Source organism: Penicillium argentinense (genome assembly GCF_028826775.1).
Source record: "Penicillium argentinense strain IBT 30761 chromosome Unknown utg000010l_segment0_segment0, whole genome shotgun sequence".
NCBI lineage: Eukaryota > Fungi > Ascomycota > Eurotiomycetes > Eurotiales > Aspergillaceae > Penicillium > Penicillium argentinense.
This window is the reverse complement of record NW_026622669.1, coordinates 1355095-1382681: the sequence shown is the minus strand read 5'-3', so window position 1 is coordinate 1382681 and position 27587 is coordinate 1355095. Positions and strand designations below refer to the sequence as shown.

General features: G+C 51.2%; 11 protein-coding genes across 11 annotated transcripts; 8 read left to right on the top strand and 3 right to left on the bottom strand.

The window, feature by feature from the left end:
- Positions 1–4691: 4691 nt before the first annotated feature.
- On the top strand, positions 4692–5922 carry N7532_010217 (BAG family molecular chaperone regulator; the record flags this gene model as incomplete). The annotated part of the gene is made up of 2 exons (XM_056622708.1): positions 4692–4916; positions 5002–5922. The coding sequence occupies 2 exons, from the start codon at positions 4692–4694 to the stop codon at positions 5920–5922; spliced, it is 1146 nt and encodes a 381-aa protein (XP_056470124.1).
- Positions 5923–7313: 1391 nt separating this feature from the next.
- On the top strand, positions 7314–9032 carry N7532_010216 (uncharacterized protein; the record flags this gene model as incomplete). Its single annotated transcript, XM_056622707.1, has 1 exon — positions 7314–9032. The coding sequence occupies one exon, from the start codon at positions 7314–7316 to the stop codon at positions 9030–9032; it is 1719 nt and encodes a 572-aa protein (XP_056470123.1).
- A 2874-nt stretch (positions 9033–11906) lies between these two features.
- On the top strand, positions 11907–12390 carry N7532_010215 (glutaredoxin; the record flags this gene model as incomplete). The annotated part of the gene is made up of 2 exons (XM_056622706.1): positions 11907–12057; positions 12233–12390. The coding sequence occupies 2 exons, from the start codon at positions 11907–11909 to the stop codon at positions 12388–12390; spliced, it is 309 nt and encodes a 102-aa protein (XP_056470122.1).
- Positions 12391–12646: 256 nt separating this feature from the next.
- N7532_010214 (chalcone isomerase domain-containing protein) lies at positions 12647–13921 on the bottom strand (the record flags this gene model as incomplete). Its single annotated transcript, XM_056622705.1, has 1 exon — positions 12647–13921. One exon carries the CDS (start codon positions 13919–13921, stop codon positions 12647–12649), a length of 1275 nt encoding a protein of 424 aa, XP_056470121.1.
- A 918-nt stretch (positions 13922–14839) lies between these two features.
- N7532_010213 (uncharacterized protein) lies at positions 14840–16054 on the top strand (the record flags this gene model as incomplete). The annotated part of the gene is made up of 3 exons (XM_056622704.1): positions 14840–15062; positions 15135–15585; positions 15919–16054. 3 exons carry the CDS (start codon positions 14840–14842, stop codon positions 16052–16054), a joined length of 810 nt encoding a protein of 269 aa, XP_056470120.1.
- A 106-nt stretch (positions 16055–16160) lies between these two features.
- Positions 16161–18252, bottom strand: N7532_010212 (putative alpha-L-rhamnosidase B; the record flags this gene model as incomplete). Its single annotated transcript, XM_056622703.1, has 4 exons — positions 16161–17043; positions 17098–17369; positions 17421–18186; positions 18224–18252. The coding sequence occupies 4 exons, from the start codon at positions 18250–18252 to the stop codon at positions 16161–16163; spliced, it is 1950 nt and encodes a 649-aa protein (XP_056470119.1).
- A 571-nt stretch (positions 18253–18823) lies between these two features.
- On the top strand, positions 18824–19514 carry N7532_010211 (putative extracellular exo-polygalacturonase; the record flags this gene model as incomplete). The annotated part of the gene is made up of 2 exons (XM_056622702.1): positions 18824–19087; positions 19140–19514. The coding sequence occupies 2 exons, from the start codon at positions 18824–18826 to the stop codon at positions 19512–19514; spliced, it is 639 nt and encodes a 212-aa protein (XP_056470118.1).
- Positions 19515–19570: 56 nt separating this feature from the next.
- On the top strand, positions 19571–20203 carry N7532_010210 (uncharacterized protein; the record flags this gene model as incomplete). Its single annotated transcript, XM_056622701.1, has 1 exon — positions 19571–20203. One exon carries the CDS (start codon positions 19571–19573, stop codon positions 20201–20203), a length of 633 nt encoding a protein of 210 aa, XP_056470117.1.
- A 243-nt stretch (positions 20204–20446) lies between these two features.
- N7532_010209 (iron-containing alcohol dehydrogenase) lies at positions 20447–21817 on the top strand (the record flags this gene model as incomplete). The annotated part of the gene is made up of 3 exons (XM_056622700.1): positions 20447–20791; positions 20842–21298; positions 21498–21817. 3 exons carry the CDS (start codon positions 20447–20449, stop codon positions 21815–21817), a joined length of 1122 nt encoding a protein of 373 aa, XP_056470116.1.
- Positions 21818–21951: 134 nt separating this feature from the next.
- On the top strand, positions 21952–23064 carry N7532_010208 (uncharacterized protein; the record flags this gene model as incomplete). Its single annotated transcript, XM_056622699.1, has 3 exons — positions 21952–22177; positions 22246–22618; positions 22707–23064. The coding sequence occupies 3 exons, from the start codon at positions 21952–21954 to the stop codon at positions 23062–23064; spliced, it is 957 nt and encodes a 318-aa protein (XP_056470115.1).
- Positions 23065–23348: 284 nt separating this feature from the next.
- Positions 23349–26928, bottom strand: N7532_010207 (nuclear import receptor PSE1; the record flags this gene model as incomplete). Its single annotated transcript, XM_056622698.1, has 3 exons — positions 23349–23556; positions 23611–26582; positions 26746–26928. 3 exons carry the CDS (start codon positions 26926–26928, stop codon positions 23349–23351), a joined length of 3363 nt encoding a protein of 1120 aa, XP_056470114.1.
- Between the last annotated feature and the right edge of the window lie 659 nt (positions 26929–27587).

Here is a 27587-nt window from a genome sequence, read left to right as displayed (position 1 = left end):
ACTTGTATGATATTTCGAATCAGAGTCACATCGGTAGCGACCGCTTAGGTAATCTGCCTTGGGAAATCAGAAAGGTGTTAGACTTGCCGAACAGTGATGGTCTTCAACTCACTTTCATCAAACGTTCTTTTCAGTGGAAGGGATAGAGGGATACATCGACTTCAATCCCCTTAATACTTGACTGGGCCCCGATATGACTATGTGCAACGGCTTAGTACAGCTCTTGTTAAAAACTTATCTTCGTTGGCAGTTCACTCTGGTGTTCAGGCGGGAATCTCGTTGAGATGAAGGGGAAATTCGAAGGAGAAGTGAGGTGAAGAGATTGCAAGCTAATACCGTTCTTACGATCTCGGTTTTGCAGCTACCTCATCAAAACCACGACTTAATTCATTCACTAATAATACAATTCCTTTATGGCAAACCGGAGCTGAGCAATTGACTGAACTTAGGAGTAATATTCCCTACAAAGTCGCAAGAACATTCGAATCCTTCCAGCCCGTCTATGGGATTGGCCTTGTCTTGCATGTGCCCGTAAAAACTGGACATACTCACAATCACTTCTTGGAAGTTCTGAACTCAAGTCAAATCGTCCTGTCGCCGGGGATTTGTTGACCTGTCAAGTTGCGACGATAAAGTTCCTCCGGACATGGGTGGGGGACTAATGATTTCATAAAATTGGTTAGTAGAGCACTTTTCTGCGCCACAATTTATACCAAGCCTCTATGGTCTAGTTGGCTATGACGCAGGTCTCATATCTTGTCATATGACGACTCTGGTAACAGAGTTGCAATCCTGAGGTCTCCAGTTCGATCCTGGATGGGGGCAGGTATTTTTTTATCATTTTTTGGTCAAGCTTTTTTGCTTCGTCTGACGATGTCGACAATGTTTCTTTAAATTTTTTTTTTTTTTATTTTTTTTTTGACTCATTGTTTCCTTTTCCTTGGCCATGCAAATTTTCGCCGTCTGTCGGCGGCCACGAAATTCCGTATGACTAATCCGGTTGAACCCTCCACATCGCCCGATCGGGAAAGTCTCACGCTTCGTCCACTTCACATCAGTACTAGTAGGGTATCCTCACCATAGACAGGGTACGAATATACTTTATGCTGTCTGTGAGGAGCAAAATAAGATAGAAAGCGCCGGACCTAGGATTCGAAGCTAGGTTACACGCGACTGCATACCAGGACAGCCGGGGGCACTAACCATTTTACTAACCCAGCTGCTTTTTGTTATACTTTGCGGGAACTTGTTCATCTGCTCTCTTTCCTGGGTGATTACGTCGATATTACTTGGCTATCTGGCAGGGAGAAGCAGAGAGAAACACCTGGGTCTAGAAGTTGAACTGCCAAACAAGCTGTTTATATACCAACATATAATGGAAAGGGTTTCCGAGGGATCAACGAAATGGTACACAGCCAGTTGCATAGCGTACGGTTTGAGAAATACATCAAAGATAAAACATTATAGCATAGTTATATTGGTAGTCTCTCGTTTGCAGTGGCGAGTCGATTGCATACTGATCTTCGACAGTTTCCGAGTCAGAGAGCCGCAGCCCCGTCTCTTTCTCTCTTCGAGAAAAAACCTTCAGTTGCATCGGGGCAATCATAAATCAAGTAGGTCCTCAAACGTTTGATCGATCAGAAAGACTACCCTGCGAGCCGTCAGTGGGGGCCGAAGTGGAGTAGACATCTGATTCACAAGTACCCCACGATTTTACAGCAGAGTCTCATTGCCACGGGGCAATTTTCTTTCCATTAGAATCTCCAGCATTCTACTCTTTGCCTATTTTCTTCTTGTTACCTGACAGCTTATCCCCTGCCGGATCTCGCAACACAAGCTCAGCATGCCTCCAGCTACCTTGCAAAGCAGCCCAGAGCTCTGAATAGTTCTGGTTACACGGCGCCCATTCATAGGCGGCAAGACGATCTGCGGCCATGTGCTCCGAGAGACATCCTCTGTGGACCCGGATACAACTATTCTCGTGCGCCTCTACGGGAAGGCCGAAGACGATGTTTCTAGTGGAGCCATGACACATCAGATGTTCCGCAGTCGCTTCAAATTATTTTATCTTCGGGGTCTCGCTAGGCCCTGAAGATACATGGAGGCCCCATCCACATCCTACACAACAACCTCGAAAGAGGAAAAGACCTTTGGCCATTCAACTCCCTCTGTGCCCTGATCTGGACTTTTTGAAAAGGGACAAAAAGGATGAAAAGAGCCTTTTGTCTCTTAAATATATTTCATGGCACAAGCTACCTCCGGCATTCCTCGTGAAAGATTCACAAGTCGGTCGGTACACCAGAGCTTTTGTGGATCACTATCTGGAGGCAACGATGAGTTGCACGAGCAATCAAAATCCTTCTGTGATTGGCAAGAAGCGGGAAAAATTCCAAGCCATTCCACCAACCTGCGTGCAATGGAACTCGTAGTCGATGCCAATCAACGGCTTCAGTCCCAGACGTCGTCCTGAGTGTGTTAAGAGTGGTTTCTTAATACCTGTCTACGGGAGTGGATCCTAGAATCAATGTTGGTCAAGCGACGAGGAAGATGCTGGGCTCATCACGAATTCCGACATGTTCTCTCCATTTGGACTTTGCCACCGAGGTCCAGTCCGAACACTTCAACCCGATTCCTTTGCGATTGCAGGCAAAGACAAATTGGAAGGATACAAGTGAAATTATACAGGCAATGCCTCCAGCGATTCTAGTCAAACAGTTCACTCTGCTTCTGATATCTACAACATCCTGCAATTACAAGGAGTTGAGAATCCACCACAATGGAATACTTGTGGGATTCCCAATTACCTTGGTGGAATATTGTTGGAAAGGTGATCCTTGGAAAGCGTCCAATGCGAATGAAACGTCGCAGAGGGCTGGATCAACTACACATCCAAATGCGAACCTGCTTATTGTTACGTCAAGATCGTGAATATCCTATCGATCTGGGTGATGCCCTAGGGGTGCGAATACACACAAGCCCTGAGAACGATAATATTTACCCAACCTTCACAATGGGTGAGGTGATATTTGGAATGAACATCGTATTGAGTGGAAACTAAGACTCGTCGTTGTGGGGGAGACTGTTGAATACAGAGAACAACAACGGATTAATGTGAGAGGACCGAGCTACAGCAGTTGAAAATCCCATTGCACTTCGTTTGTCGCAACCCTTCGAATCCCATTCGCCTTTTCGCATACCACTATTTCATATCCTCCAACGAATCTTCCTTGTGACGAGCAGGATCTGGTTAAATGCTAGCTATTCGACCGGTCAAATCTTCGTCGTAGAAAAAAGAAGGGGGGCCATTTCTGTTTCGATAATGCCGTTTTCGGCTCTGGCTTTCTTGGACTCTGAAAGAATTAGAACAATAAGGATTTGGAGGGCAAAAAAACTGCACTGACGGGGAATCGAACCCCGCTCTGCCGCTTACACTTGACATGGAAGGCGGCCATCTTAACCACTGGACCATCAGTGCTTAACTCTTACTAATCATGAAACAAACATGTCACATGTCTCCACGTGTTTTTAGGTTTGGTTTTCCAGGCACCGCCTCGTGGGAGTATTGATAGGCAGGAAAGGCTGCTAGGCTCCCACAGTATATAGAAGTCGCAAACTCTAGTTTCTTTCATTTAGTCTGGTCTTATCGCCTCTAAATTTCCCAAATCACTCGGACGAAAGAAAAAAAAAATTGCGCCCAAATGACTGGGAGCAAAAAGTTATGCACTGACGGGGAATCGAACCCCGCTCTGCCGCTTGGAAGGCGGCCATCTTAACCACTGGACCATCAGTGCTTAAGTGAAAGATAAGATGAGATACATGTTATATGTAATTCCAGCTACTAATCTGCTTTGGCGTCCTAACCCCAGAATGCGCATCTTATCCTGGTTATCTTGAGGTAACAGCGATGGTGTACTAAAAGTGTTAAGGCTGGATTCGTACAGCTTCTTCGAAGCACTCCAAGATGACTACTGTGCCTCGATCGTTTCTTGAACTTAACAATTCCGTGACCCTCCATGTCTCACCGCTTCCAAAGATATATATCACCAAACTACATGTGGTACTGCATGTAAGGGCCCAACACAACAATAATAGCAAAAACTCAGAGCCGTCTATCCCACACAAGGCACAAACAGGCCCCTGAGAGCCATTACTTTTCATGTAGTAAAATAATTTAATTCCAATGACTCATCGCCCCGGAACATTATGCTCACGTTGGCAAAGTGACATTGAAGGGCAAAGGTTACGGTGCCAAGCATCGTATTGATCAGAGGATAAGAGAACCGAACTGGCGCTTCTTATCGGCTATTTGAGCGCATATATTTAACAAACATTATCACTATTCATAAATACACTTGTGTTTTCCAGACTCAAGTTCAATTTCGCACGTTCGGCAAGCCGAGCAGAATTGGAAGTATAAAAATGCCTTAGGCACAGATCGCGAGTCCGCCACGCAGGCAGCATCGAGGTACACGAGGCACCACCTGGTCTCCCCAAGAAGGTTCGAAGGCGATCGGTTCCATTCGATTCGAGCCCTAGTGACCCCAGGGCCAGCCTGCGCAAGAGGGGGTTGGAGAAACACACAATTGTTGTGCTCCACGGCAAAAAAAGTCTCTCCGCCTTGTCAGCCTACGAGGGATCCAGCTGGCGGCATGACTTCACCACCTGCCTGTCCCGCCCTCCTCCAGAGATCCATGACTCTCCTGCCGTCGCCTCTCGCTCATTCTACCTTGGGCGAGAAGTGTGCTTCCTACCTGGACCACGTTACCGACAACATCCCCGAGTTCCTCCACTCCCTCCGCCCTCGCCTCGATCCGTATCTGACATACCTGTCGGCCACCCCCTCCGCTCCGTCGCGCAGGCGCTCCCATTCGACGTCGACGAACAGACCACTGCTATCTGTGCGGCTCTCCTCCTCTGTCTGCTTCCCATTGTTGCGATGAGCTGGGGCAACCCCTTTCCGGCTTCTGGCGCCGCTCGCCTAACTACGCCTCCGCTCCGCAGGTCAGCGACGCAGACTTTAGCTACATCACACCGGACTACATCGTCGATCCCCCGGCCTCAGGCGCACACGCGGGACAATATGCGGATAATGCAGAGGACAACGAACCGGACATTATTCGTCTGCGACACCGAGGTACTATCTACCCGCTGCATTTTCGCGCCTATGCCATCGACGACGGTGTGCTGAATGTAGGCGCGCTGCGACGAGAGGCTGCGCTGAAGGTGGGCGCCAGCAATCCGAATCGCGTCCGTCTACTGTATAAAGGAAACTTGTTGAAGGATGATGCCCGACCCTGCAAGACCGAGGGACTCAAGCAGCACTCGGAGGTGCTCTGTGTCGTCTCAGAGGCCGATGCGAACACCCCGAGTGACCTTTCCGACCAGAATGGTCAGATGAGTGACCACATGGCGGGCCGCCCCGGTTCCTCGTCATCCCGCATCGGTGGAGACGACGATGGCGAAGATGGACAGGTGTCGCCCGCGCCCCGCAAGTCGAAGAAGAAGAGCAACCGAAAGAAGAAGGGCAAGAAGACTACTACCGACACGCCACCCCGGGAGGAGCTGCTGGGGGCATCCTCCGTTCCATCATCGCGTCCCACGTCGTCGGGACCGGCCTACATGCCGCCTCCGGCACCGAATCTGAAGGGACTGGGCGCGCTGGAACAGGTCTCCGCCCTGGTTGGATACCTCCAAAAGGAGATCACGCCGCTCTGCGATGAATACGTGGCTGATCCGCCAGCCGAGGCCAAGAAGCGGGAGTTTGAGCATAAGAAACTGAGTGAGACGATACTCGCGCAGGTGCTGCTGAAGGCGGACGGAATTGAGCCAGACGGGGATGTGACCATTCGCAATGCGCGCAAGGCCCTGATCAAAGAAGCGCAAGCGAACTTGGACCGGCTGGACCAGGTCGAGAAGTTGTAACCGAATTTACTAAGGTAAGGATTTCTGTGTATACATTATATTACATTTGCCTCCATTCCGTCATGTTCATGCTCACATGCGGGGGATTCCTTTACACATAGAATATGGATTTGCATACGGGATATCGGACTTTGTGATGTATGGACCTGTCAATTGTCAAATGGAGAAGGGCATTGCATTGGGGGATCGGCGTTTCTGAGGTGTCAACCGCTCAGGCCTCGGCTTCAAGTTTCTCGATTCCATGTCTTGTGTTCAAGGTCAATCTTGATGTCCCTCTCTCCGCTTGTAGACGTAGATGTAGCATATTTCTCCCACTGATGTTTAGAATTCTCCTACAGACTACTGGAGATCCGCAGTACTCGGATCGCAGTGATCATCGTGGTTCAGGGGCAGTTCCTCGCACGGCCCAACCGTATTCGATTGGGACCAGTCTCAGGTCGAGTCTCAAGAGAGCCGGTGGCAGGTAGTGGCCGGTAGTGAGCTGCAGGGGGACTCCATCACTCAATAAGAAACCAGTAATCATTAGGACGGCCGAGCTACCAAAAGCACAACGACACCAGCTCGGCGTGAGGCAGTTCTAGCCTCTGCCGTCGCTGGGCTAGTCCCAAACGGGGCGGATGACCTCGTTAGTTCGAACAGCCCCGTTTGGCTTCTCCCCTGTTCGCTTTTTGCTTCTCAAAGAAAGCAGCACCGGCAGCACCGCTCGCTCGCAATCACTGGGTCTCATTTTCTTCGTGCCATCTGCTCGCCGTTTTCACCCCTTCTCCCGACCCTTCGCTCTGCGCTTTTCGGTGCTGCCTGTGGAACCACACGATCTCTCCAAACCCCCCTCCACCAACCCCCCCGTGGCTCTCGACCTTGCGTGCACGCAGCACTTGCGATCCACGCCAGTCTGCATTTGTCAAGACCGATTCACCTTCAACGTCAGACCGCACCGGGCTGGGAGCTTGTCAATTCGCAGCTCCTCTCGTTGCCCTGGTCACGATTCTCGAGAGCTTTCCACGGAACCAACGCGCGCCGGCCCTCCTGCTCATCCGTGGATCGCAAGCGGAACCCTGAACTGTTCGCCAACCTGCCAATCTCCGGCAACGAACAGCTGCAAGTCACTGCACCCACCCCCTGCAGTGAATATTTACAATTTACTTCTTTCGGTTCCCCCCACTGCGTGCGGGACTCTTCCCCCCCTTTACCACCGAGCCTTCCCCAATTCCCCATCTTGTCTTTCTGGCTCGTGTCGGCCTCCGAGTAAGCACTGGTATGGATTGATCGAGACACGCATTTCGGCACAAGCGGATCTCGAATCGACTTTCTTTCGTTTGCAATCCCTGAAGCAGGTTCCAGCTGGATTGGACCTTTCCTCCCCCACTAGAAGGCTCTCTGAAACTGTGGGAATGGCGGGCGTGGCTACGGCGTATTCGACTGACGCCTTGGCCTCATCTGGAGGCGCGGACACTGAGAAATGGGAGTTTGCGGTACCGATCAGCGGCGACGTAAGTACCTCATCTCCGATCCCACTCCGAGCCCTTCGGGGTCCCGTGCCTGTTGCTGTAGGAAATCAATCGGTGCGATGGAATGGATGCGGATGGACGGGAGAGAAAGAAAGGGAGGAGCTTATGACTGACCCCCTCGCACAGGGCACTACCCAGCATTCTTCAAAACCACGGACCTCTCACGATTCAAGCTCTGTCCGTGCGAGATCTACCAGGAATCGAAACTCCAATGGCTCACGCAGCTCCTCCGTCTCCCGAACCGTTCACGGACACGATGCTCCTTACTATTCCACCCGCGGCCGACGAGACCAGAGTTTAAACCGACATGGCAGCGACCTCAGCAGCCGACGCGATACCTCCGGCCAGGACATCACAAACGGCAAGGAACTCGGCGACGACCAGGACGAGGCTTCGTCCAACACCCAAGAAATGAATCACGAAAACTGGATCCATCGGGACAAGCTCGCCAAAATCGAGAGCGAAGAGTTACACCAGGCGGCCATAATGTTTCAACGGCGGATGAGAACCGAGAGCAAGTCAAGTGTCGGACGTGGACGGAGCCATGATTCTCAGCAGAGCACCGCAAATGGTGACACGGCGGTGAACTCACCCAGCGCAGAGCACTCAGAGCCCTGGCCTGAACTGCGGGAAGAACAGCGGGGCGGTGCGGGCACTGGTGATGGTGATGATGAGGACGATGAGGACCGTAAACACTGGGATTTGCGCCGGCCCGAAGAAATTGCTGCGGATGAAGCGGCGGCCAGCATCTACAGTCACCCGGGTTTGCGAAAGAGCTCTTCCAGGATTCCTATTTCGACTGCTAGTCCGGTGCCTCTGATTCCCGGACGCGAGTCTCGTGGCCCTCGCAGCCGTGCTGCCACGGACGAGATGGATGACAGTGATTTCTCTCGAGGTCGTAGAGCTAGTGAACCCCTTCAAACCGATGCGGAACCTACCACTCCCTCACCCGGAAGCCGTCCCAACAGCCGAGGATTTAGCACTACCCAAAATACCCCTGCGAAGAAGACCTCAGCGAAGGCCACCGGATCTGCCACGCGCAAGACTTCTGCGCCCCCTACGAACCGAAAGACCTCTTCGACGGCTAGGTCGCGAGCCGTCTCTGGCAACGCAAACCAGCGACCTACCACCCGGGGCAACGAAAGCCGTCCGACAACCGCTGTGAACCGTCCAGAGGGTGATCCTCCATGGCTAGCTACTATGTACAAGCCAGACCCTCGCCTCCCTCCTGATCAGCAAATGCTTCCCACCCTCGCCAAGAAGATGCAACAGGAACAATGGGAGAAGGAAGGCCGAACCCCCACCACTTATGACCGCGACTTTGCGCCTCTGGCTGTTCACCCTAACGACATGCCTCATGTCCCACCAAAGACAGAGGAACCGGAGGAGCCAGCCGAGCCAAAGGTCGAAGAGCCACCTCAGCCCCCCAAGAGCCCTGAGCCACCGCGTCCGAACACGAGCACTGGCTACAGCACCATGCCGAAGGTCCAGGATACGCCGCCGTTGGGATTGACTCCCAACCCGAACTGGAACCCTCCAGTTGTGTCTGCACAAGAGCAACCCAAGAAAGAAAAGAGTTGCGGATGCTGCATCGTTATGTGATGGATGTTCATTGCAACTTCTTATCCGACTTTATTCAAATCGGGTTTTCTTTTCTTTTTTTTTTTTTTTCCTTCTCGTGTCTTGTTTATCTACTGCACCCCGAGATACCTCTGATTTCTGCACTACACAGCCCTCATTGTTTTCCTTTCTATTCTCTGCTTATCCTTACTGCACTTTTATTTCCCCCTTCATCTTACCTTTCAGCGGACCGATGGGATGGCGTTCTTCGACTTTTTTATTCATATTTTCCGACGCCCAATTCTCCCTTCACCTATTTAGCTCGGCCTCATCTCACGCCGACCAGGGCGTACTTCCATATTCTAACATATGCACCCATTCATTCCACCCTTTCCCTTCTATTCTCCTGTGATAAATCTTCAGAACTTCCAGCAAGAAAGGAAGTTGCACAAAAAAGATATCCATCAAAGATCGGATCATCATGAACGGGGATGACTTCTGTCATCCCCCGTGAATATATTCCCATCAGAGAGGGAGATTCTCTGGCCCGGTACACATTGTCATCTTCCGTTATTGCTTTTCTACATTTTTAGGCACCTATTTTGCGCAGATTTCTTGCCATATTCCCAAGCCTCGCGAGCGTTTCAATCGTCTGCCCTTTACTCTTAAGATATGTTTTTAACTACTGTTGAGCTTAGCGAGTATTATTAGCCCGTGCTCAGGAATCAAAATTATTGAGGATGTTTTGAATCTCGTAGATGCTGTAGTTGCGTTGGTTTGTTTCAAGTCAAAAGTTATTTCCTGATGGTAAGTGATTGCATCGTTCTGGCAATATATCCTGAATGCCAGGTCATTCATTGCAAAGTATATCGAACATAATGATAACCCTGGGAAATTCAGAATAGTCATACTACGGTCTCTACGCTGGCCCTGTTGTTCTGAAGTCCGGCGAAGTATGAAGCCGAGACAAGTGCTATGATGTCATGGCTACATTAGCGCGGATAAGCAACGTTGAAACCAAAAGAGGAGAAATGAGCAAAGACACTCGTAAATCCGATCGTTAACCCTATCCGAAGAGGCATCAGTAATATCCACTAAGCTGTGCGCAAGAAATAAGACAATCTTACTTAGTGCCATTCTAAACTCCCTTCACATCACAAAGGAGTCAAAAAAACCCGTAACCTCCAAGACGCGGACTCGCAATCCCATAATCTCCAAGCACAGTATCCATTCATGTGGTTGACTGGTAAGGATTTCAGACCATTCTTCTTCGGCCGAGTAGATCCTGACAATATCATTTTCATACCAGCGGCACTCGTTTCAGCCTCCCAGTAGACCAAATCCTCAACTGGGTACAAGCAGCAACAACAAACCGAAATATCCCGCATTCTCCGTCCTAATCACCCTCCCACCCAAAGAAAAGAATATTTTCCAACTTTAAATCCGAAAAGACACATCTCCCGGACACCACGCCGCCACCATCCCTCCAACCCTAGAGCTGGGACCAAGACCAGTTGCACAAATGCCAGATTATTGTTCCCCAGGATATCCCCGGCGTCCTCCTAACAAACGGAGAACATCTCAATGATGCAAATACTATGATATGGTCCAACCCACATCCACACCAACTAGAAACTTTATTCAATTTCCAAAGAGTACGAAATTGATCGTGGGACCTGGTTTCCGCAATGCTCTTGGAGACGGGTATCCAGATCGTATTCATGGGAGAGACTGGGAAGGTCGCGAGGTCGAAGAACTGGATTTTGAGAAGGATGCTCGAGTTTGTGAGGTGGGCTTTTGCTGAGCTTTGGATTGGTTTCGGGATGGGAGTTTTTATCTCCTTGATAGGCCTGGATCTGCTGTGGGGCATTTGTGTGCTTTGGCTAGGGTACAGGTTAATTCTCTTATCTTGATGGCTGGCAGTGAGTTTCAAAGATTAAATATTGGAGAATTTGGAGCTCTAGGGGTGTCATGCTGATACATTTTAGGATTGTGCTCGTCCTCTTGGCGATTTTTAATCTTCAGTGCAGAACGCTTTACGGGACAGCACTCCGAGGTTTTTGTCCAAGTAGTGGAATATTGAGCACCATATCTCGCCATTTGTTTATTTGAGCAAGAGACCGAGTTTGGATTACGAGAAATGTCTTGAGGCATTGTCTGGGATCGAAGATTTTGGAACGGAGGAGAATGTTTTGGTGATACTCGCTCACGATGATCTCCTCCTATCTGTTCTACAAGAGAAGGACCGCGAAGGAGGATGCTTGTTTTATCCAGAAAGTCTTTGGAGGTTTGGGAAATGAGTGATTATAATGATTTGAGCTATCAGAGGTTTCTTCGTGATGTTGGCCTTCCTGACGTTTACTGGTGTGCAAAGTATGGTTTTGTCTGAGAAACTTGCCTGGCGAAATTAAATTTAAACTACGTGGAACTCTATATATGCATTAGACGTGTTAAAATATGCTCTATCTCAGGGCTTAATAATGCACGTGTTTCCGAGGATCGATCTTAACGAGCTCGATCTTAAACGTAGGTTGCTGGCGTGATCGAGCAGGTCTAATACGATTTCATCCATCACATGGTATATTTTCGATTCGCACGCAATAATGCAGGCGAAAGCCAAATTAATACACGCGACAAGACTGTCACAATTATTAATGATCACTCAGGAAGCCAAAAATGCCCGCAGAGGTCTAGAAGTATACCCAGGCTCGGCCTTTGAAAAGATGACAAATCATCACCTGACATCATCGCCGGCGAAATGACCGAATCTCCGGAAAAACAAACCAACCCGCAACCAACCCACCTTTTAAAGCAAAGAAGCCGCATCTCCGGTTTCTTTTCCCTCCTCCGCCCACCATTTCGTTCATCTTCAAACGCCTCTTCGGCTCCTTCGGCGCTTCTCCTTCCCCCGCCGCCATGGCCGCCGCTAAGACCCAGGCTCAGGCCTACATCGACAACAACGCCGTCGTCGTTTTTTCCAAGTCATACTGCCCCTACTGCACCTCCAGCAAGAAGCTGCTGCGCGAGACTGGTGCCAACGCCGAGGTCGTCGAGCTGGACCAGATTGGTAAGTGACTCTGCACACTTTTCGGAGTTTGCCCTTTGCGCCACGGGGTGGATGGAATCGCGGCTTTTTGCGCCGTGCTGACATTACCCCGCCCGGCTGTGCCATTGGGGATCCGGTATCGCTTTGATGTTGATCATCTTCCAAGTTATGGAACTGCGCTAACTGAACGGTTCAGAGGGCGGCTCTGCCATCCAGGATGCTCTCGAGGAGATCTCCGGCCAGCGCACCGTTCCCAACATCTACATCAAGCAGAAGCACATCGGTGGTAACTCCGACCTCCAGAGCCTGAAGGCTCAGCTCCCTGCTCTCCTGAAGGATGCTGGTGCTCTCTAAATTCGATCATACGTGGACATGTATATACCGGATGGTGAAGAATAGAGCGGAAATTACTTCCAGGTTGTTTCATAATCGCACAAGCTCTGCATCTACCACATGCCTTCTTTTATCGTACACCCCATAAGCGACAATCGTAGTTGAGTTGAGTTGACGTTCTAAACTCTCCGCCGTAGTCAAGATCAAAATGCGCTACCCAGACATGCGCGAAATGAAAGGAAAAAAGATCGCCCATTCGTACACTAAGTACCCAATCTTATACGACACGTTGAGTAACCGTACCAACCGGTCGCTCCACAACGGTCATCAGACCGTCGACAATACTCTTGCGCGCACTCTCGCTGGAAACAGTCTTTCCAGCCAGGTAGTTCAACCAGACAAGTCGGCTAATTCGCTCATCGGTGACACGACCCATCCACTGGACCGGCTTGGTAGGATCAGGTTGGAAGAGCGCATCCAAAGCGCCCTGCGCATTGCGCATCAGAACCAAAGTTTGGCCCTTGGGCACGTTTTTGCGTTGACCACCACCGAAAACAGCCTTGAAGTCGTTCATGGAAGTTCCGAAATCTTGGTCCTGGAACTCGCCCGGTTGGGTCGCGCCGGGGGCTGGCTTCTTCTGCTGCGCGCGGGCAGTGATGCCGCGAACCCAACCATCACGAAGATGCATGAAGTCGGTGTTGCGGGTAGGGACAATGCGGAAGGCAGTGCGGATTCCGTTATCCTTGATGATGGCTGTCCAGGCAGCGTCGCCGTGCTCGGGGTCGAGAAGGAGCTGCTTTAGTTGCTGGCGTTCGGGCGGGACAAGAGAGGTAGCAGCGTCAGCACCAGTGCCGGTGATGGCACCGGTGTCGTCGGACGGAGGGTGAATTGCAGTGCGCACCAGGCGTTGTTGCAGCTCAGTAATGTCGGCCTTGGCGACGTACAGTCCCACAACGTAGACCTGGATAGACAGGAACGAGACGCTGCGGATACCCAGACCCAAAAGCTGGTACTCGTCGCCGCCAGAGGTAGAGATCTCATCACCGGGCTGTTTGTTGTCCGCCTCCGCACTCGCCGGAAGCCGGATCGTGGTGGGGAAATATGGCACAGAGCTATTGCCCGTCGCGAGTTTCTCGACAAGGCCCTGATCTTGCAGTGGGATGACTGAGGGTCCGCCGTCACTCGGGAACCCAGTAGGCCCGTCCATCTTCATTGCGCCGTTGTTCTTGGAAACATCCTCCTGTTTACCTTGACCTTCCGATCCATGCTTCTCATCCAATGCGTTCACTCCGAACACATCATAGGTGACCAGACCGTACATTGTGGCCGCGCATGCGACGAGGCCTACCCCAGAGACTATGATCGACCGCTTGGATTTTGCGACTTCCTCGGCGTGGCTCGCGCGCTCGGCAGCTCGGAGAGGATTGCTGGCATGGTTGGCGGATCGGAGGGAGGTCGCGGAGAGGTGCCGGGTGTTGTGAGGGATGCGAATTCGTTGCCTTGAGAGGCTCTGGCATGCACGCCAGGGATTCGAACGGAGTGAGGTGGCCATGATGTGTGTTTAATTGTGACTTGTGGGAAGACGGTTCCAGTCGGAGTTGGAGTGTGGGGATGCACGTGATATGGCACGATCTATAGGATCGACCTGACATCAACTGTCTTGGTTTTCCTTGCTCTCACATTCCTGCGAATACAGCCTTCCATCTTTTATTGGCTGCTTGAGATATGAATAGTTGAATATGTCTTCATATTGGACCATGCTCATCTAGTGTCATTTCGTCTCCAGGGTTGTCTCGTCCGGCTACGCTGGATCCCATTAGACCGGCCCCAACTAGGCTCTTCGTCTAGCAGAGCCTTACAAAATTTAGGTCTCCTTCTGAGATATGGTTTAGAAATAGCTGTTTAAGAAAGTTGTGCTGAAATGAGTGTGCTGCATCGGGTGACCAAGCCGGCCGCCTAGAGAAGCGTGGTTCTGCCTTCCTCTTTCTCTCACTTCTTATCTTCCCCTCCACGTGAGGTCTCCAGACAGGTTCACCCTTCTTGAGAATGCGCATTTCTATCTCAAATCACTTACTCTCTTCACTGATCGAGCATTTGACACAATGCCCATCAATCAAAACGCCTATCTTTTGGATTGACTACCAGTCTCTCCACAAGCTTGATCGTCTCGTCAAATCCTACGTCGACTCAGAAAATCCCAGAGACGCAGTGAGAGCCATTTCCCGACTTTCAGAAAAACTTCTATTCTCGAATAATATCGCCGGGACCAACGAAATTCTCTGTGCTGTCTACAGTCTGGCAGAAGATATCGCAAAACGAAGTCCCACTGGTGCTGGAAGTTCTCTGGCATACCCACCGAGACACCCTTTCACATCCAAAGAATGTGGACTACTGCAAACTGCAGTCACCAGAAAGATAAATTTCTCATGAACAAAGGGGAAAATATCGTGAATACAATCGTACTGGCTGGATGCTAGATCGCTACGGGCTCGCCGAGCCCCGCGATCCTTCAATTTGGCGACAAATCGATGATCCAACTATGCTCGGGATGTGCACGCGTCTATTGGCCAAGACTCTAGAGCCTGATACTTATCCGACAAAGGAGAAATCGGGAGAATCCTTGAAAGTGACTCAGAAATTATTCGCGCAACCCGAAGTTCCCTATGAGGATTGGCGGAAGCTCAAAGATTCACGTCCAAGGTAATCTCATTTGCTCTACCGTCGCCTGCCTGTCGAACTTGCGATACGGCTATACAATTTGCAAGTTACTGCAGATATCATCTGTCAAGGATCGGAAAAGGATGGATTTCCTCATGGGTTTCCCTCCGGGGGAGGAATCAAAGATTATCTCCTTTTCCCGGGTATATACGACGTTTTGACTCTTCTAGCCCAGAACGAGAAAAATAGAAATCCATACTTCTTCCCGAAAGAGGATGCACAAACTATGACAAAGGAGATCACAGCTGGTCTAGAGCTACGAGCGAGAGAGGGGAGACAGTGGGCTTTGGATGAATCGAAGGTTGGCTGGCGAGAACTGCTGAACCGACTTGCCGAAGCCGCATTGAAGACATACCCGAAAGTATACCGAAGCATGGGAAATAAATCTGCGGAAAAAACCTTGTATGATCCTGCGACAAAGGAGGAGATTCGCACTGCGGAGGAAAAACTGGGCGAGCTACTTACTGACTTCAAAGAGATGATCCGGATTGCAAATGGGTGTGTTTCTTTTCGAAATTCCGCAGAGAAAAACAGCTGAAGGATTATTGGGGGGTCACCATTTATTCAGAGGTGGTATCGCCGGAATTCAGCATATAATGCTCTCTGAAGAAGACCTACAAGAAACTGGGTATGACGCCGAGGATGAATACGAGATTAGGCCCGATCATCCACTCATCGAGCTTTCAGCCGGGAACAGATTGCGATGAATTCAGTTACTATATCATTTCACCATCAATGTGGAAGGATTTGATAAAGTGGAAAGAAAAAGATGGAGAATATCGGTACTATCACTGGGCAGCCTGGACAGTTGAACTCTCTATTCGGAAATAGATCAGGCTATGTCGCCATCTGCGTGGGAAAAGTAGAGAAGGCACTCGAGTTGGGCGAAAAGGAAGAAATCTCCGATGATGGGATGGAGGACTCGGCATCTGAAGCCACCAATGACGGCGTATCTGATGCAGAATAACCTGATACATTTAGGAACTGAGCGACATGATGACACCACGTGTGACCTCACGAGAATGCAATTTCAAAATCCATCAAAATATAATTTCTTGCCCTCAAAGCCCGAACTAACTGAGTACAACCTTGTCGGACCCACCCTCCACCGAAAACTCGATAGTATCCTCTCCATAAATCAAACCCTTTGATATCTTCCTTCCACCCAGAGAAACTGACGGCCTTTTGGACGTTACAAACGGCAACGTAAAAACCCCCGTTGTGCCCTTCGGAACCGAGAAGCTCAACACATACCCACCGTCCTCCCTCCTCCAAAATGCCTGAAACTTCCCAAGAGAAGTAACGAACCCAGCCTCAGCATACTCCAAATCCGCAAACTGAGGCGCAATCTTCCAAGTCTCACCCAACCGAGAAGTCAACGAAAGACCAACAATGTACTCCGTCAACGCCGATGTGGGGCCAGATGACCAACCATGGGAGTGCGAGACATACGAAGCATCATAGCCATATCCCCGACTACTCCTGTACCCGAAGGTTCCATTTGCCAGGTACCCCTCGATCACCGTGCTCTCGGTGCCATTGGGGTTATTCAGGTACCAGCCCCAGCTGCGACGTAACAGGTCTAGAGCTCGGGTGGCATTTCGGACGACGAAGTGGCTTTGGATTTCGAATGATGAGATGAAAGATACTATATTTTCTGGGAGTTCGGGTGAGACTGCTCCGATTGAGATCCAGTTTTTCGTGAGCTTCTCTGATATTCCTGCTGCGCGGTCTGAGTCGACAACGTCGAAGAGGATGGCCATGCTGTTTGCGTCTTGGGGGTGAAGGGTTGTATCTGTTGCGTTGTCCTTGAATGCCCCGTAAGATTCATCCCAGCAGTAGTTATTGATGGTTGTTTTCAAAGATTCAGCTCTCGCGTTCCAGGTGTTTGTGAGGTTGGTTGTGTCGCCTGCCCATGTCGCTAACTCGGCACCAGTTTTGAGAGTGTGGTAAAGACTGCAGATTTAGCATATCTGAGATGAAAAAACTTAGATCAAGCGGAGAACTTACATCATTTGAGCCTCTGTGTTATTGTATCCTTGCTGCCATCGGGCCCAGTCTCGAGTTCCTGTTACGTTCAAAAGACCACTAAGGTAGGTCATCTTGCCGTGGATGAACTCCATAGCCAGAACATATCTATCCCAATTCTTTTGCAGAAAAGCTGTATCATTTGTGTATAGCACGTAGTTGTGTGTGCCAATCATCAACCACATATGGTAGGTATCTGACCCTTTCTGGCTAAGCGGAGGTCCCGACTCATCGAAAGCACCTGTCGATTTATCCTGTATGATAAACATCAGATGAATTCCTGCAAATAGAATTAGTGAGCTCACCTGAGTGTTATACATAATCTGAAGCGCATTCTTCACACTATCTAAGTCCCCCAGGCTCACAAAAGCCGACGGAACCGCGATGCCCATATCACCAGGCCAAACAGCACGGTCTCGCTTCGCACCATCAACAATAATCGTATCACCTGGTCCGAGAGTACCATTATTTAACCATCCATGCGTCACACCATTCGTGACTCGACCCGTGTTCACCGGAACCTCATTCGTCTGCAGCGTGTAGGCTCCACTGTACCAGATGCGATTCAAGAGTTCGTCACTGCTGTGGAAATACCCCTGATACGCGCGGAGATTTGACCAAGTAGGTTGGAAAGAAAGTTCAAGACTGACATCTTGCAGATGCACGTTTGTAGAGTCATTGGTGATGAGGAAAAGGGTCAAATATCGGAATCCTCCGCGGAGGTACTCATCGGGCATCGTGTAGGAGTGATTTCCCGCAGACGAAAAATTCGAATAGAGAGTGCCATCATGGTACATTGCACTGGAAGAGTCGGACCATTCTCCGATCCAGTCTTTGGCTTCCGTGAAGGCAAGGCCTAACGCGCCATTCCCATCGGATGTGTATTGCAAGTGGATGATGCCGCCTACTTCTTTTTCGAAGTCGAATACAACGCGTGATCCATTGCCGTGGAAGGTCACATCCGTTACATGAGAAGAAATCGTACTGGCGTTATTTTTCAGCTCTTTTAGAGTCGAGACAGGTCGGACTGTCCGTGATGCCGGGGCGTATATGTTTTTGTCCCAAACTCCACTAAATGCAGAGTCCGTGGGACCAGAGCAAGATGTACCTCGCCAGCAAGATTGCGCTGTAGAACATGAGAACAGCGATGATACGGCCAGGAAAAGGCCAGACCAATATCTACGCACCATGGGATCACTGATATGGGGAGTTATGTATTAAATTGCTAAGTCGAGACCAGTACGGGTTGAGGATTCTCGCTTCACCGGGCTACATATAGGGCTCGGTTAAGAGAAGGGCACCGTGGATATAGCAATGCAAGTTTATTGTTCCTCGGTCTCGAATAACGCGAGCATTAGAAGCTGAATTCACTTCATCAGCGTGGGGAAGACGTCGAGTAATACACTGCTTCACACTCATTGGTGGAATAATGCTTGCTGTATGACATTAGCCCCTGCAGAATCATCCAAGACCAAGGCAGGGATCTGCAGTCAAGCACTTTGGTGGCTTGAGGAGCTTCGCTTAGTCCAGAAAACAAGCAGCAGCCCCGACCTTTCCCCGCAATCAGTTTTCTCCGCAATCTCCATTTCAGTACTCACTCGGCGCAAAGACACCCGAGGACACAAATCCCTAACAGTTAAAATGAATCTTTGAGAAACCCATATTGAAATGTACCCTGTTTTCTTCATCCAAAAATCTGGCAGTCACTATGCAAATCCTAGGAGCTCCCTCAATAGCCCTACACTTGGGGCTACTTTTTTCGCCGACTCTCGCCGCAAGACCCAGGTCAAAAGTTTGCACCGTCAAAGCAAATGGAAACCAGCAAGACGACGTCACAAACATCCTCACGGCATTCCACCAGTGTGGACATGGGGGCAAGATTGTTTTCCCAGAGGACCAGTCTTACTGGATCGCTAGCCGCTTGAACCCCGTCGTGAAGGACGTGGAGATCGAATGGCGTGGAGAATGGACCGTACGTGAGACCCAGACCACAAAATTAGGAACCGCTAACTTTATGATTTCAGTTTTCTGACGACCTAGAATACTGGCGAAACAATTCATACCCTATCGCCTTTCAAAACCACGCTGCGGGATTCATTCTCACGGGCCACAATATCAAAATCGACGGATATGGAACTGGTGGTATCGACGGCAACGGTAATACCTGGTATACCTCGGAGAAAGGTGACACGCAGCCAGGAAGACCGATGCCTTTCGTTTTCTGGAATGTGTCTGAAGTTAGCGTCGACAATTTCTACATCAAGAATCCGCAACTGTGGAGTTTGAATATCATGAACGGCAAAAACATGCGCTTCAACAACATCTACGCCAATGCAACCTCGGTCGATGCACCGTATGGCAAAAACTGGGTACAAAATACAGATGGATTCGGTGAATAATTGCACAATCGCATCCTCAGTACAAATCCACTAATGTGACGAGAATGCAAGACACAATGGATGTCGACAACATCCAACTCACCAACCTAACCTACCAAGGCGGCGACGACTGCGTCGCCATAAAACCACGCTCCTATAACATCAAAATCCAAAACGTCACCTGCAATGGCGGAAACGGCATTGCAATCGGTAGTCTCGGACAATATCTGGAAGACTCAAGCGTCGCCAACATCACCGTGGACCAAGTGAAGATCATCCGGTACAACGAGGACATGCACAATTCCGCATACATCAAAACCTGGATGGGTGGACTCGTCCCGCAAGACTCATACGAGAGCGCAGGGCTCCCGCGCGGAGGAGGCTGGGGCAGCGTGACGAATCTGGTTTTCTCCAATTTCGAGGTCCATGGGGCTAATGCCGGGCCGGCAATTACGCAGGATAGTGGGGATAATGGCTCGTATGGGGGCACGAGTAAGATGAGTATTTCGGATGTTTCATTTGTCAATTTCACGGGGTCTATTGAGACGTCTTCTAGGAAGGTGGCGTCGGTGTCGTGCTCGAAGGTGCTTCCGTGCTATGATATCAATTTTGAGAATGTGGTGCTGTACCCCGAGAACTCGACCACACCCGGTGTTGGGTCGTGCAAGTATACTGCTGAGAATGGGGTTCATGGGTTGGATGGGTGTTGAGGACTAGGTTTGCCCCTCGGATTGAATTAACAATGAAGCTGTTCCCATAGTGCTGCGCATTTATACTTGCAAGTGTACTTCCGCCGCAATCTGAAAGAACCCACATCGCAGCCCCACATGCGCCTCCACATGGAGACCGCCATACTCGTAATGATATAATGACCCAGCCCTGAAAGAGAATACCTCTTGCGATGTGCGATGCTGGTCTGATTTTTCGCAGCCTTCCAATTCAATCTGCCCACCATGTCTGAAACAGTTCGCCCGGCATTCGCAGGCCGCGAGCGCCCGCTGCTCTCCTACGGCATCGCTTTCCCCGCCGCTGCCGCTAACCATGTCACAGTGACATTCCACGCCTCGCGCGTATACATGATCTGCTCCGGCTCATTGGCTCGAAACACCGACTCTCTAGATCGGCTGATCGCAGCACTGGGTCCAGAGAAAGTCGTTGGACACCGTGTTGGCATGCAGAGCCATACGCTGTGGTCAGAGGTGCTCGAGATCGTCGACGAAGCGCGGAATGCAAAGGCAGATCTCATTCTCACATTGGGAGCTGGGAGCCTGACAGACGGGGCGAAAATTGTTGCTCTGGTAAGTTCCGGGTCATGTTTGGAGACATGGACATATAACTAACCAATCAGGCCCTTGCAAACGACATTCATACCCAAGACGAACTGGAAACCCTCGCCCAAGGCCCGAGTAAACGCGCAGAAATCAATGCACCCACAGTACCCATCATTTCGGTCCCGACTTCTCTATCTGCGGGCGAATACTCCAATTTCGCCGGTGGCACTAAAGACAGTTCGCGCCGGAAATACAGCTTCCAGCCTCCCACGCGTGGACCGCAGCTTATCATTCTGGATCCGGAGCTGGCAGAGGCGACACCGGACTCTATCTGGATTAGCACAGGTGTGCGAGCGGTGGATCATTGCGTCGAGACACTCTGCGCGATCGTCGGAACGACTTCTGCATCTGATGAATTGGCGGAACATGCGCTAGGCTTGCTTGTGCCGGGACTTCTTCGGTGCAAGAAGGACCGCTCTGATCGTGATGCTCACTTGCAGTGTCAATTGGGCTCGGTGGATGCTATGGCTGCTTGTACGAGTGGATCTGTGGAGTTGGGCGCTAGCCACGGAATTGGACATCAGGTATGTCAAAACCGAGCATAAATGCCACATATCAGTGGCTATATCCATAGCCTGGCCCTATATAACCCGGCGGTGATGTAGAGGCTAACGAGATAAGCTTGGTCCGTTGGGCGTCGGCCACGGCGAAACAAGCTGTATCCTCCTCCCAGCCGTCTGCAAATTCAACGCCAAATACAACGCAAACTGCGATCGCCAAGCGCGCGTCCGGGAATTCCTCCTCAACGACCCTGTTGTATCGGATGTCCTACACATTCGCTCGGTGGACATCGAGACAGCCGACCTGGGCGATATCCTCGATGCCGTGATCCGCGAGCTGGGGATGCCGCGGTCCCTGGGTGATGTCCATGTTGGCCGGGATAAGCTGGATGCCTTGGCGGCGCATAGTCTGCACGATCGATGGTGTCAGTCGAATCCGGTGCCATTGAAGGAGAAAGAGCAGGTGCTGGAGATTTTGGAGATGGTTGTTTAGGAAAGGCGGATAACGTCGTTCGCGATTGCTAAGCAACCCCGCGCCCCACGCTATAAAGCCGAGTGGCCTGCGCGTTCTCTATTCTACATTCTACATTGCTCACTTCAATTCGAGAAAATATCATCTACGAGATCATGGCTGCTAAGAACTTGCTTTTTTTCGGCGCGACGGGCCAGATTGGCTCGTTTATCCTTGAGGCGATCCTCACGAAGCGCGGCTCGTTTGGCCGGGTGGCTATATTCACTTCCGCGCGCACGACTGAGACCAAGTCGGCTTATTTGAAGAAGCTGAAGGCGCAGGATGTTGAGGTTATCGTAGGTGATGTTGAGGATGAGAGTGCAATCAAGGCTGCTTATACTGGTATTTCAACCCTAGCTTTGATATTCTATTCATCTCAACCTACGTACATCAAACTAAACTATCCCCAGGCATTGATACGGTCATCTCTGCACTCGGTAGAAACACGCTCGCCCAGCAGATTGCACTCATCCGTCTTGCATCCGCCAGTTCTGACGTGAAATGGTTCCTGCCATCCGAGTACGGCACGGATATTGCGTACGGTCCTGCCTCGGCGCATGAGAAGCCGCATCAGCAGAAGCTCAAGGTGCGCGCCGTGCTCGAGAAGGAAATCTCGCGCAGTGACTTGGACTACTCTTACGTGGTGACGGGTCCATTTGCGGAGATGTACCTGCATTTCACGCCTGGTCTGGAGCAGGCTGGCGGATGGGATGTAAAGGGCCGGAAGGCCGTGTTGCTTGGAGAGAAGGGAGATGATCGGGTCAGTCTGACTACGATGAAGGAGTAAGTATGCCCTCTCATGCACGCGAGATCAATTCGGAGATATAAGTCATTCAAAATAGTGTGGGTTTGATACTAATAGCCTGTCTAGCGTTGGAACTCTCGTCCTTCATACTCTCCTGAACTCCACCCCCGAGTCTCGCAATCGAGCCCTTCGGGTCAACTCATTCACAACCACCCCTGCAGAGATCCAGGCCGAGTTCGGGCGCCAGACTACCAGTAAGAAATGGGACTCCGTTTCCTATACCCCACTGAACCGTCTGCGTGAGCTGGAGACAGCCGCGTGGGAGGCTGGTAACCCGGCCGCCACCGTCCTCACTCTGCGTCGCATCTGGACCGAGGGTGGCACTCTGTATACGCAGCGGGATAACGGGCTGATTGGAGAACCTCCGGTGATGAACTTGCAGGAGGTGGTTGCCAATGAGATTCGCCGTGTCTCCTCTCTATAGAAAGAATACCTAGGGAGTGCAAATGTACATAGCCAAGAAAGTGAACTTTGACTTTGGAATTCAAGCCATCTACATTCGTGAGAGGAAAGGGTCCAGAAAGGCTTACCAATAGCCTCGAGCCATTGTACGGGAGTTAAGTGGAAAATAATATGAAAAATAACCAAAGAAAATTTCAGGGTCTTTCACTAGCTCGGATTCACATAGTCATGGGGAATGATTAAAAACGAAGAACAATCGTGGGGGACTTGGGACTTGCCGCAGAACAGAACAAAAGGTTTAATCCTTTACTGGAAGTATTTGCGCACCCGCTCCTGGTTGTCCGGGTTGACACCGGCCAGGATCTGTTCGGCGTTCAAGCCGGTCGCGGCCACTAGCTGCTTGGCCGAGGCAGCGACGCGTGCGGCGGTCTGTCCCTGCAGAGTCGAGGCATCAAGAGCTTGCACGATAAATCCAAAAACGCGGTCGGCCTTGCTGACAACAGCCGGGTTTTGCCTGAGAATTCGTTAGTTTTATATTCGTGATTGGTGACGATGGAGGGAAACGTACTGGTCAATCAGCTGTGCAATGAAAGAATAAGCGTAGGGGGCAGCTTCCTCGTCAAAGATGATGGGCAGGGTCTCGATCCATGAGGTGACAATATCCTGGGCACCCTGTACCTTGGAGGCGTTGTAGTGGAGAATCTTCGCGATGCTAGCGGAAGCGTTCTCGGTGGCGAAGACGTGCTCCTCAGTGCGTGACTGGGGGTGCTGGATCACCTGGAAGAGGCTGGGAATGCTAGCAGCCACAAAGTCGGCCCAGTTGGGACCACCTTTCTGAGCAGCGACACCAACACCGTATGCAGCAGCCTGGCGATTGGCGGCGTTCTCGTCTGTGAGACCAGCAGCCAGGGGCTGCATGATGTGGTCCTGGTAGTTCCATGACTCCTCACCGCAGAACTCCAGAACATCATCCATGATGCACAGAGCCCATTGTCGCTGAGTAGGATCTTGGCTGGTGATGAAGTTGTCATAGAACTGCATCAATTGTTGCCAAGCGGGCAAGAAAGTAACGCCCTGGTTTTTGAAGATGGTGTGGAAGGCCTTGTTCATGTCGCTAAGCAGGTTCTGATCATCCTCGATGGCAAACTCGTACTCTTGGCTGTCCTCGTCACCCTCCTCCAACTCGGCCATTTCTTCCAGGCGTTGCTTCACCCGCATCTGGTAGTCCTCGAGGGTGGACTTAGCGGAGTCGACAAAGGCTTGCATGTGCTGAGGAGTGAGGCTGTTGCGACCAACGACTTCAACGGATTCGTAGAAGCACTGGTACATCTCGGCGAGAGTGTCGACAGTAGGCTCCGCACTGAGAACCTCGATGATCTTCTCAGCGACCTTGCTCCACATCTCAGCAAAGCCGGGGGACTGGTCACCGTGGGCCTTCTTGAAGGAATTCAGCAGCTGCGGGATGAGCTTGGCCGCCGAAACGCGGACGGGGTCGTGGAAGAAGAATGCAAGACCAGGGACGGCAATCTTCTCCATAGTCTCCAGAACGTAGGGCTCGAAAGCCTCTTCCAGGATCTGAGCGTAAATGGTGATCAATTCGATAGCAGTGTTCTTGTCCTCCAGAGCACTAGTCTTAATACCAATGATCTTGCCCTTGAGAGGAACCAGCTCCCAGCCCTCATCTTGCTCGACCTGCTCAATCTGGTCCTCATCATCCAGAAGCTGGATATCAGCCTTAGCGGCAGCCACGGTCAGCAGAGGAGGCATAACACCGGGCAAGTAGGGAACGAAGTCGCGGCCGAGAACGCGGCACATGCGGCCCCAGCAGTGAAGGAGGTACTGCGACTGGGGATCGTCGGCGTCGGTGATGTTTTGCTGAATGTTACCCAAGATGTTCACCAGGTTCAAAGCATCCTGGCCCATCTTCTCCTTGCCGACAGCCAGGGCAATAAGTGTGGCACATTCCATGGCCTTAGCACGGAGGAGGCGATACTCTTTGCCCTGTTCTTCCTTCAGGACGTTAATCAGCAGCGGCATGAGGTTGTTATAGTACTGGCCAAAAGCGGTCTCAGCAGAGTCGGCGATAGTGGCAATGGTCGAGAGAGCCTGCTCCTGGAGGTAGCGTTTAGGGCTCTGCAGAAGCTCAAGGAGGCGACCCAGGAGATCTCCCAGGTAGGGCTCCAGGACGCTGCGCTCTGCCTCCTCACAAAAGTTGACCAGGGCAGCAGCGGCGTGGGACTGCACACGGGGCTCGGGGGAGCTCAGCACGGGAATGATGTTGTTCAGGACGATTCCGTGGTACTTCTCCTGCATGGTGCCGGCAAAGTCGGTACTCATCTGACCGAGAGCATTGCAGCCTGCATATCGCACACGAGGATGGGGGTCACGCAGAGCGGGGGTAACAAGAGCGAGCACCTGATCCAACTCGCCAACCATCAAGTCACGGCAACCTTCAGAGATGGCAGAGATGGCCATCAAAGCGGCGTGACGATCGCGCCAGGCGGTTGAAGACATCATGCGGGGAATCCAGGAGAACGCGGGTTGGAGAATAGCCTCGCCACCCAACTTGTTGGCCAGACGGTCCATACATTGCTCACCGGCAATGTGGTTGAGATCGCTCTCCTCAGGCTCGAGGTCCTCGGAGGCATTCCACTCCTCGGCATCATCATCATCAGCACCCACGTCGGTCATCAGACTCAGGCACTGCGTAACCATCTCCTGGGCAAAATTGGGTTCCTTCTTGCACATGCTGGGAGAGTAATCGGCGAATGTGGCCATCAATTCGAGGGCGTTCTGGCGGACCTGATCACTCAGCTCCTTATCGGCAATGACGCTGATGCTAAACTTGACCAAGTCGCTGAACGAAGCCTTGAACATCTTCGAGCTGATCTCGGCCAGCTCAATCAGAGCCAGGAAAGCGGAGGACAACTCGTCGCTATCGCTGGTTTCCTTGAGAGGAGGAAGGACGTGGAGGATGTAGGGAACGAGGCCGAAGAACTTGGCCTGGGACTTCTTGCTGATCGATCGGAACATCGCGGCGAAAGCTTCCATGGCAGCAATTCGCACGGAGATCTTCTCATCTTCGAAACCCTTGGTGAAAACGCCGACCACGGCTTCCTCATGTTGCTTCTCAATGACAGCGGGGGTGGTCGTAAATATTCTGAAAGCAGTTTCACGCAGACCGGCATCTGGGGACTGGCTGGCCTGGAAAAGAACGCTAAGGATTTCGGACCATTGGTCGCCTGGAAGAACAAAATTGAATCCGTTAGTACCAGCACAAGATGTCGTTTTCTCTTTCCAGGGTGTCTGTCGCATACCATTGTCGGTGTATTGGCGGGCGACCTCAGCAACGGCATCGCCGATCTTCTTCCGCACGTCGAGGACAGTCTCGCTGGTCAGGCATGACACCAGCTTCTCCCGGATGGCGACTCGCTGCTCGTTGGGCAGGCTCAGGAAGATCTCCTTGGCGTCACCAGTAGCGGGGTCCTTGCGGGTTTTGGTTGCGATTCTTCGGAAAAGGACAGCGGAAAAAGCACGTGTCTGTTCGCAGAGAACAAAGGTGTTAGCCAACCTGTTTCGTATGCATAAGGCCATAAGGGGGAGGCAGTCGACCGGAGGGGGCCGTTCGTTTTTTTTTGGAGGGCCTCCTGTGTTCACCGGCTGATGTGTTCTGCTCTCCCCCTGGGATGGAAAATGAACTTACTACTGTGTCTTCAGCGCCTCCGAGCTGCTCAGCCAGGCCCATCAACAGGACGTCTGGCTTGTTCTGGACCCAATCATTGTTCAACTGCTCTTCCGCCTGCGATCGAATGGAATTGTCGGGGGTGCCGAGGGCGCGCAGCAGCTGGGACAGCGCGGTGTGGACCTCGGGAGGAAGCAGGGACATGTTGGGTGTGTCTGTTCCCAAGATCCAACTGACAAAAGCGACCCAGTTGGTGCCTGGTGGTTGGTAGTATGGTGGGGGTGGGAAGAGGGGGTGGATGAAGGGGAGGAGTTTTGTTTTTGGTGGGGCGGGGAGGAAGGGAAAAAAAGATTGATGATTAGCGGATTGATAGCGCCCACGCCGATCAAAGCAGCAATGCTCCAAGCGCCGGGGAAGTGAGGGACTTAAGCTCTAGGATACTTGAGGCCGTCGCGCGAAAGGAGGAGTGAAAGGATGGGAATCAGAAAAGATAGTGCATGGCGTCTTTGTTCATATATTCGACCACTCCCAAAGGGGTTGGGCTCAAGGTGATCATCTCGGCCCCCGGATTGCACAGTCCACTGCAGTTTGTACCCCAGTCTGCTTACGGAGTAGACTCGACCGGAATAGGCCACTTGTGAGTGCGCTATATGTAAATATTGCAAGAGACAGCACATCACATTATTTGAAATTGAAAATTGCTCTCAAAAGGTTCAGTAGCCCCCTCACACTTGCGGCAAATATGCCGGCTTGAACATATATACATTCGGCTGATGGCGCGAGAAGCCCCATGCAGGAACTACTAGTGAGATGACCATGACATCCACCCGGGCACTGAAATCTAGTGCTAGTCTACACCTGAA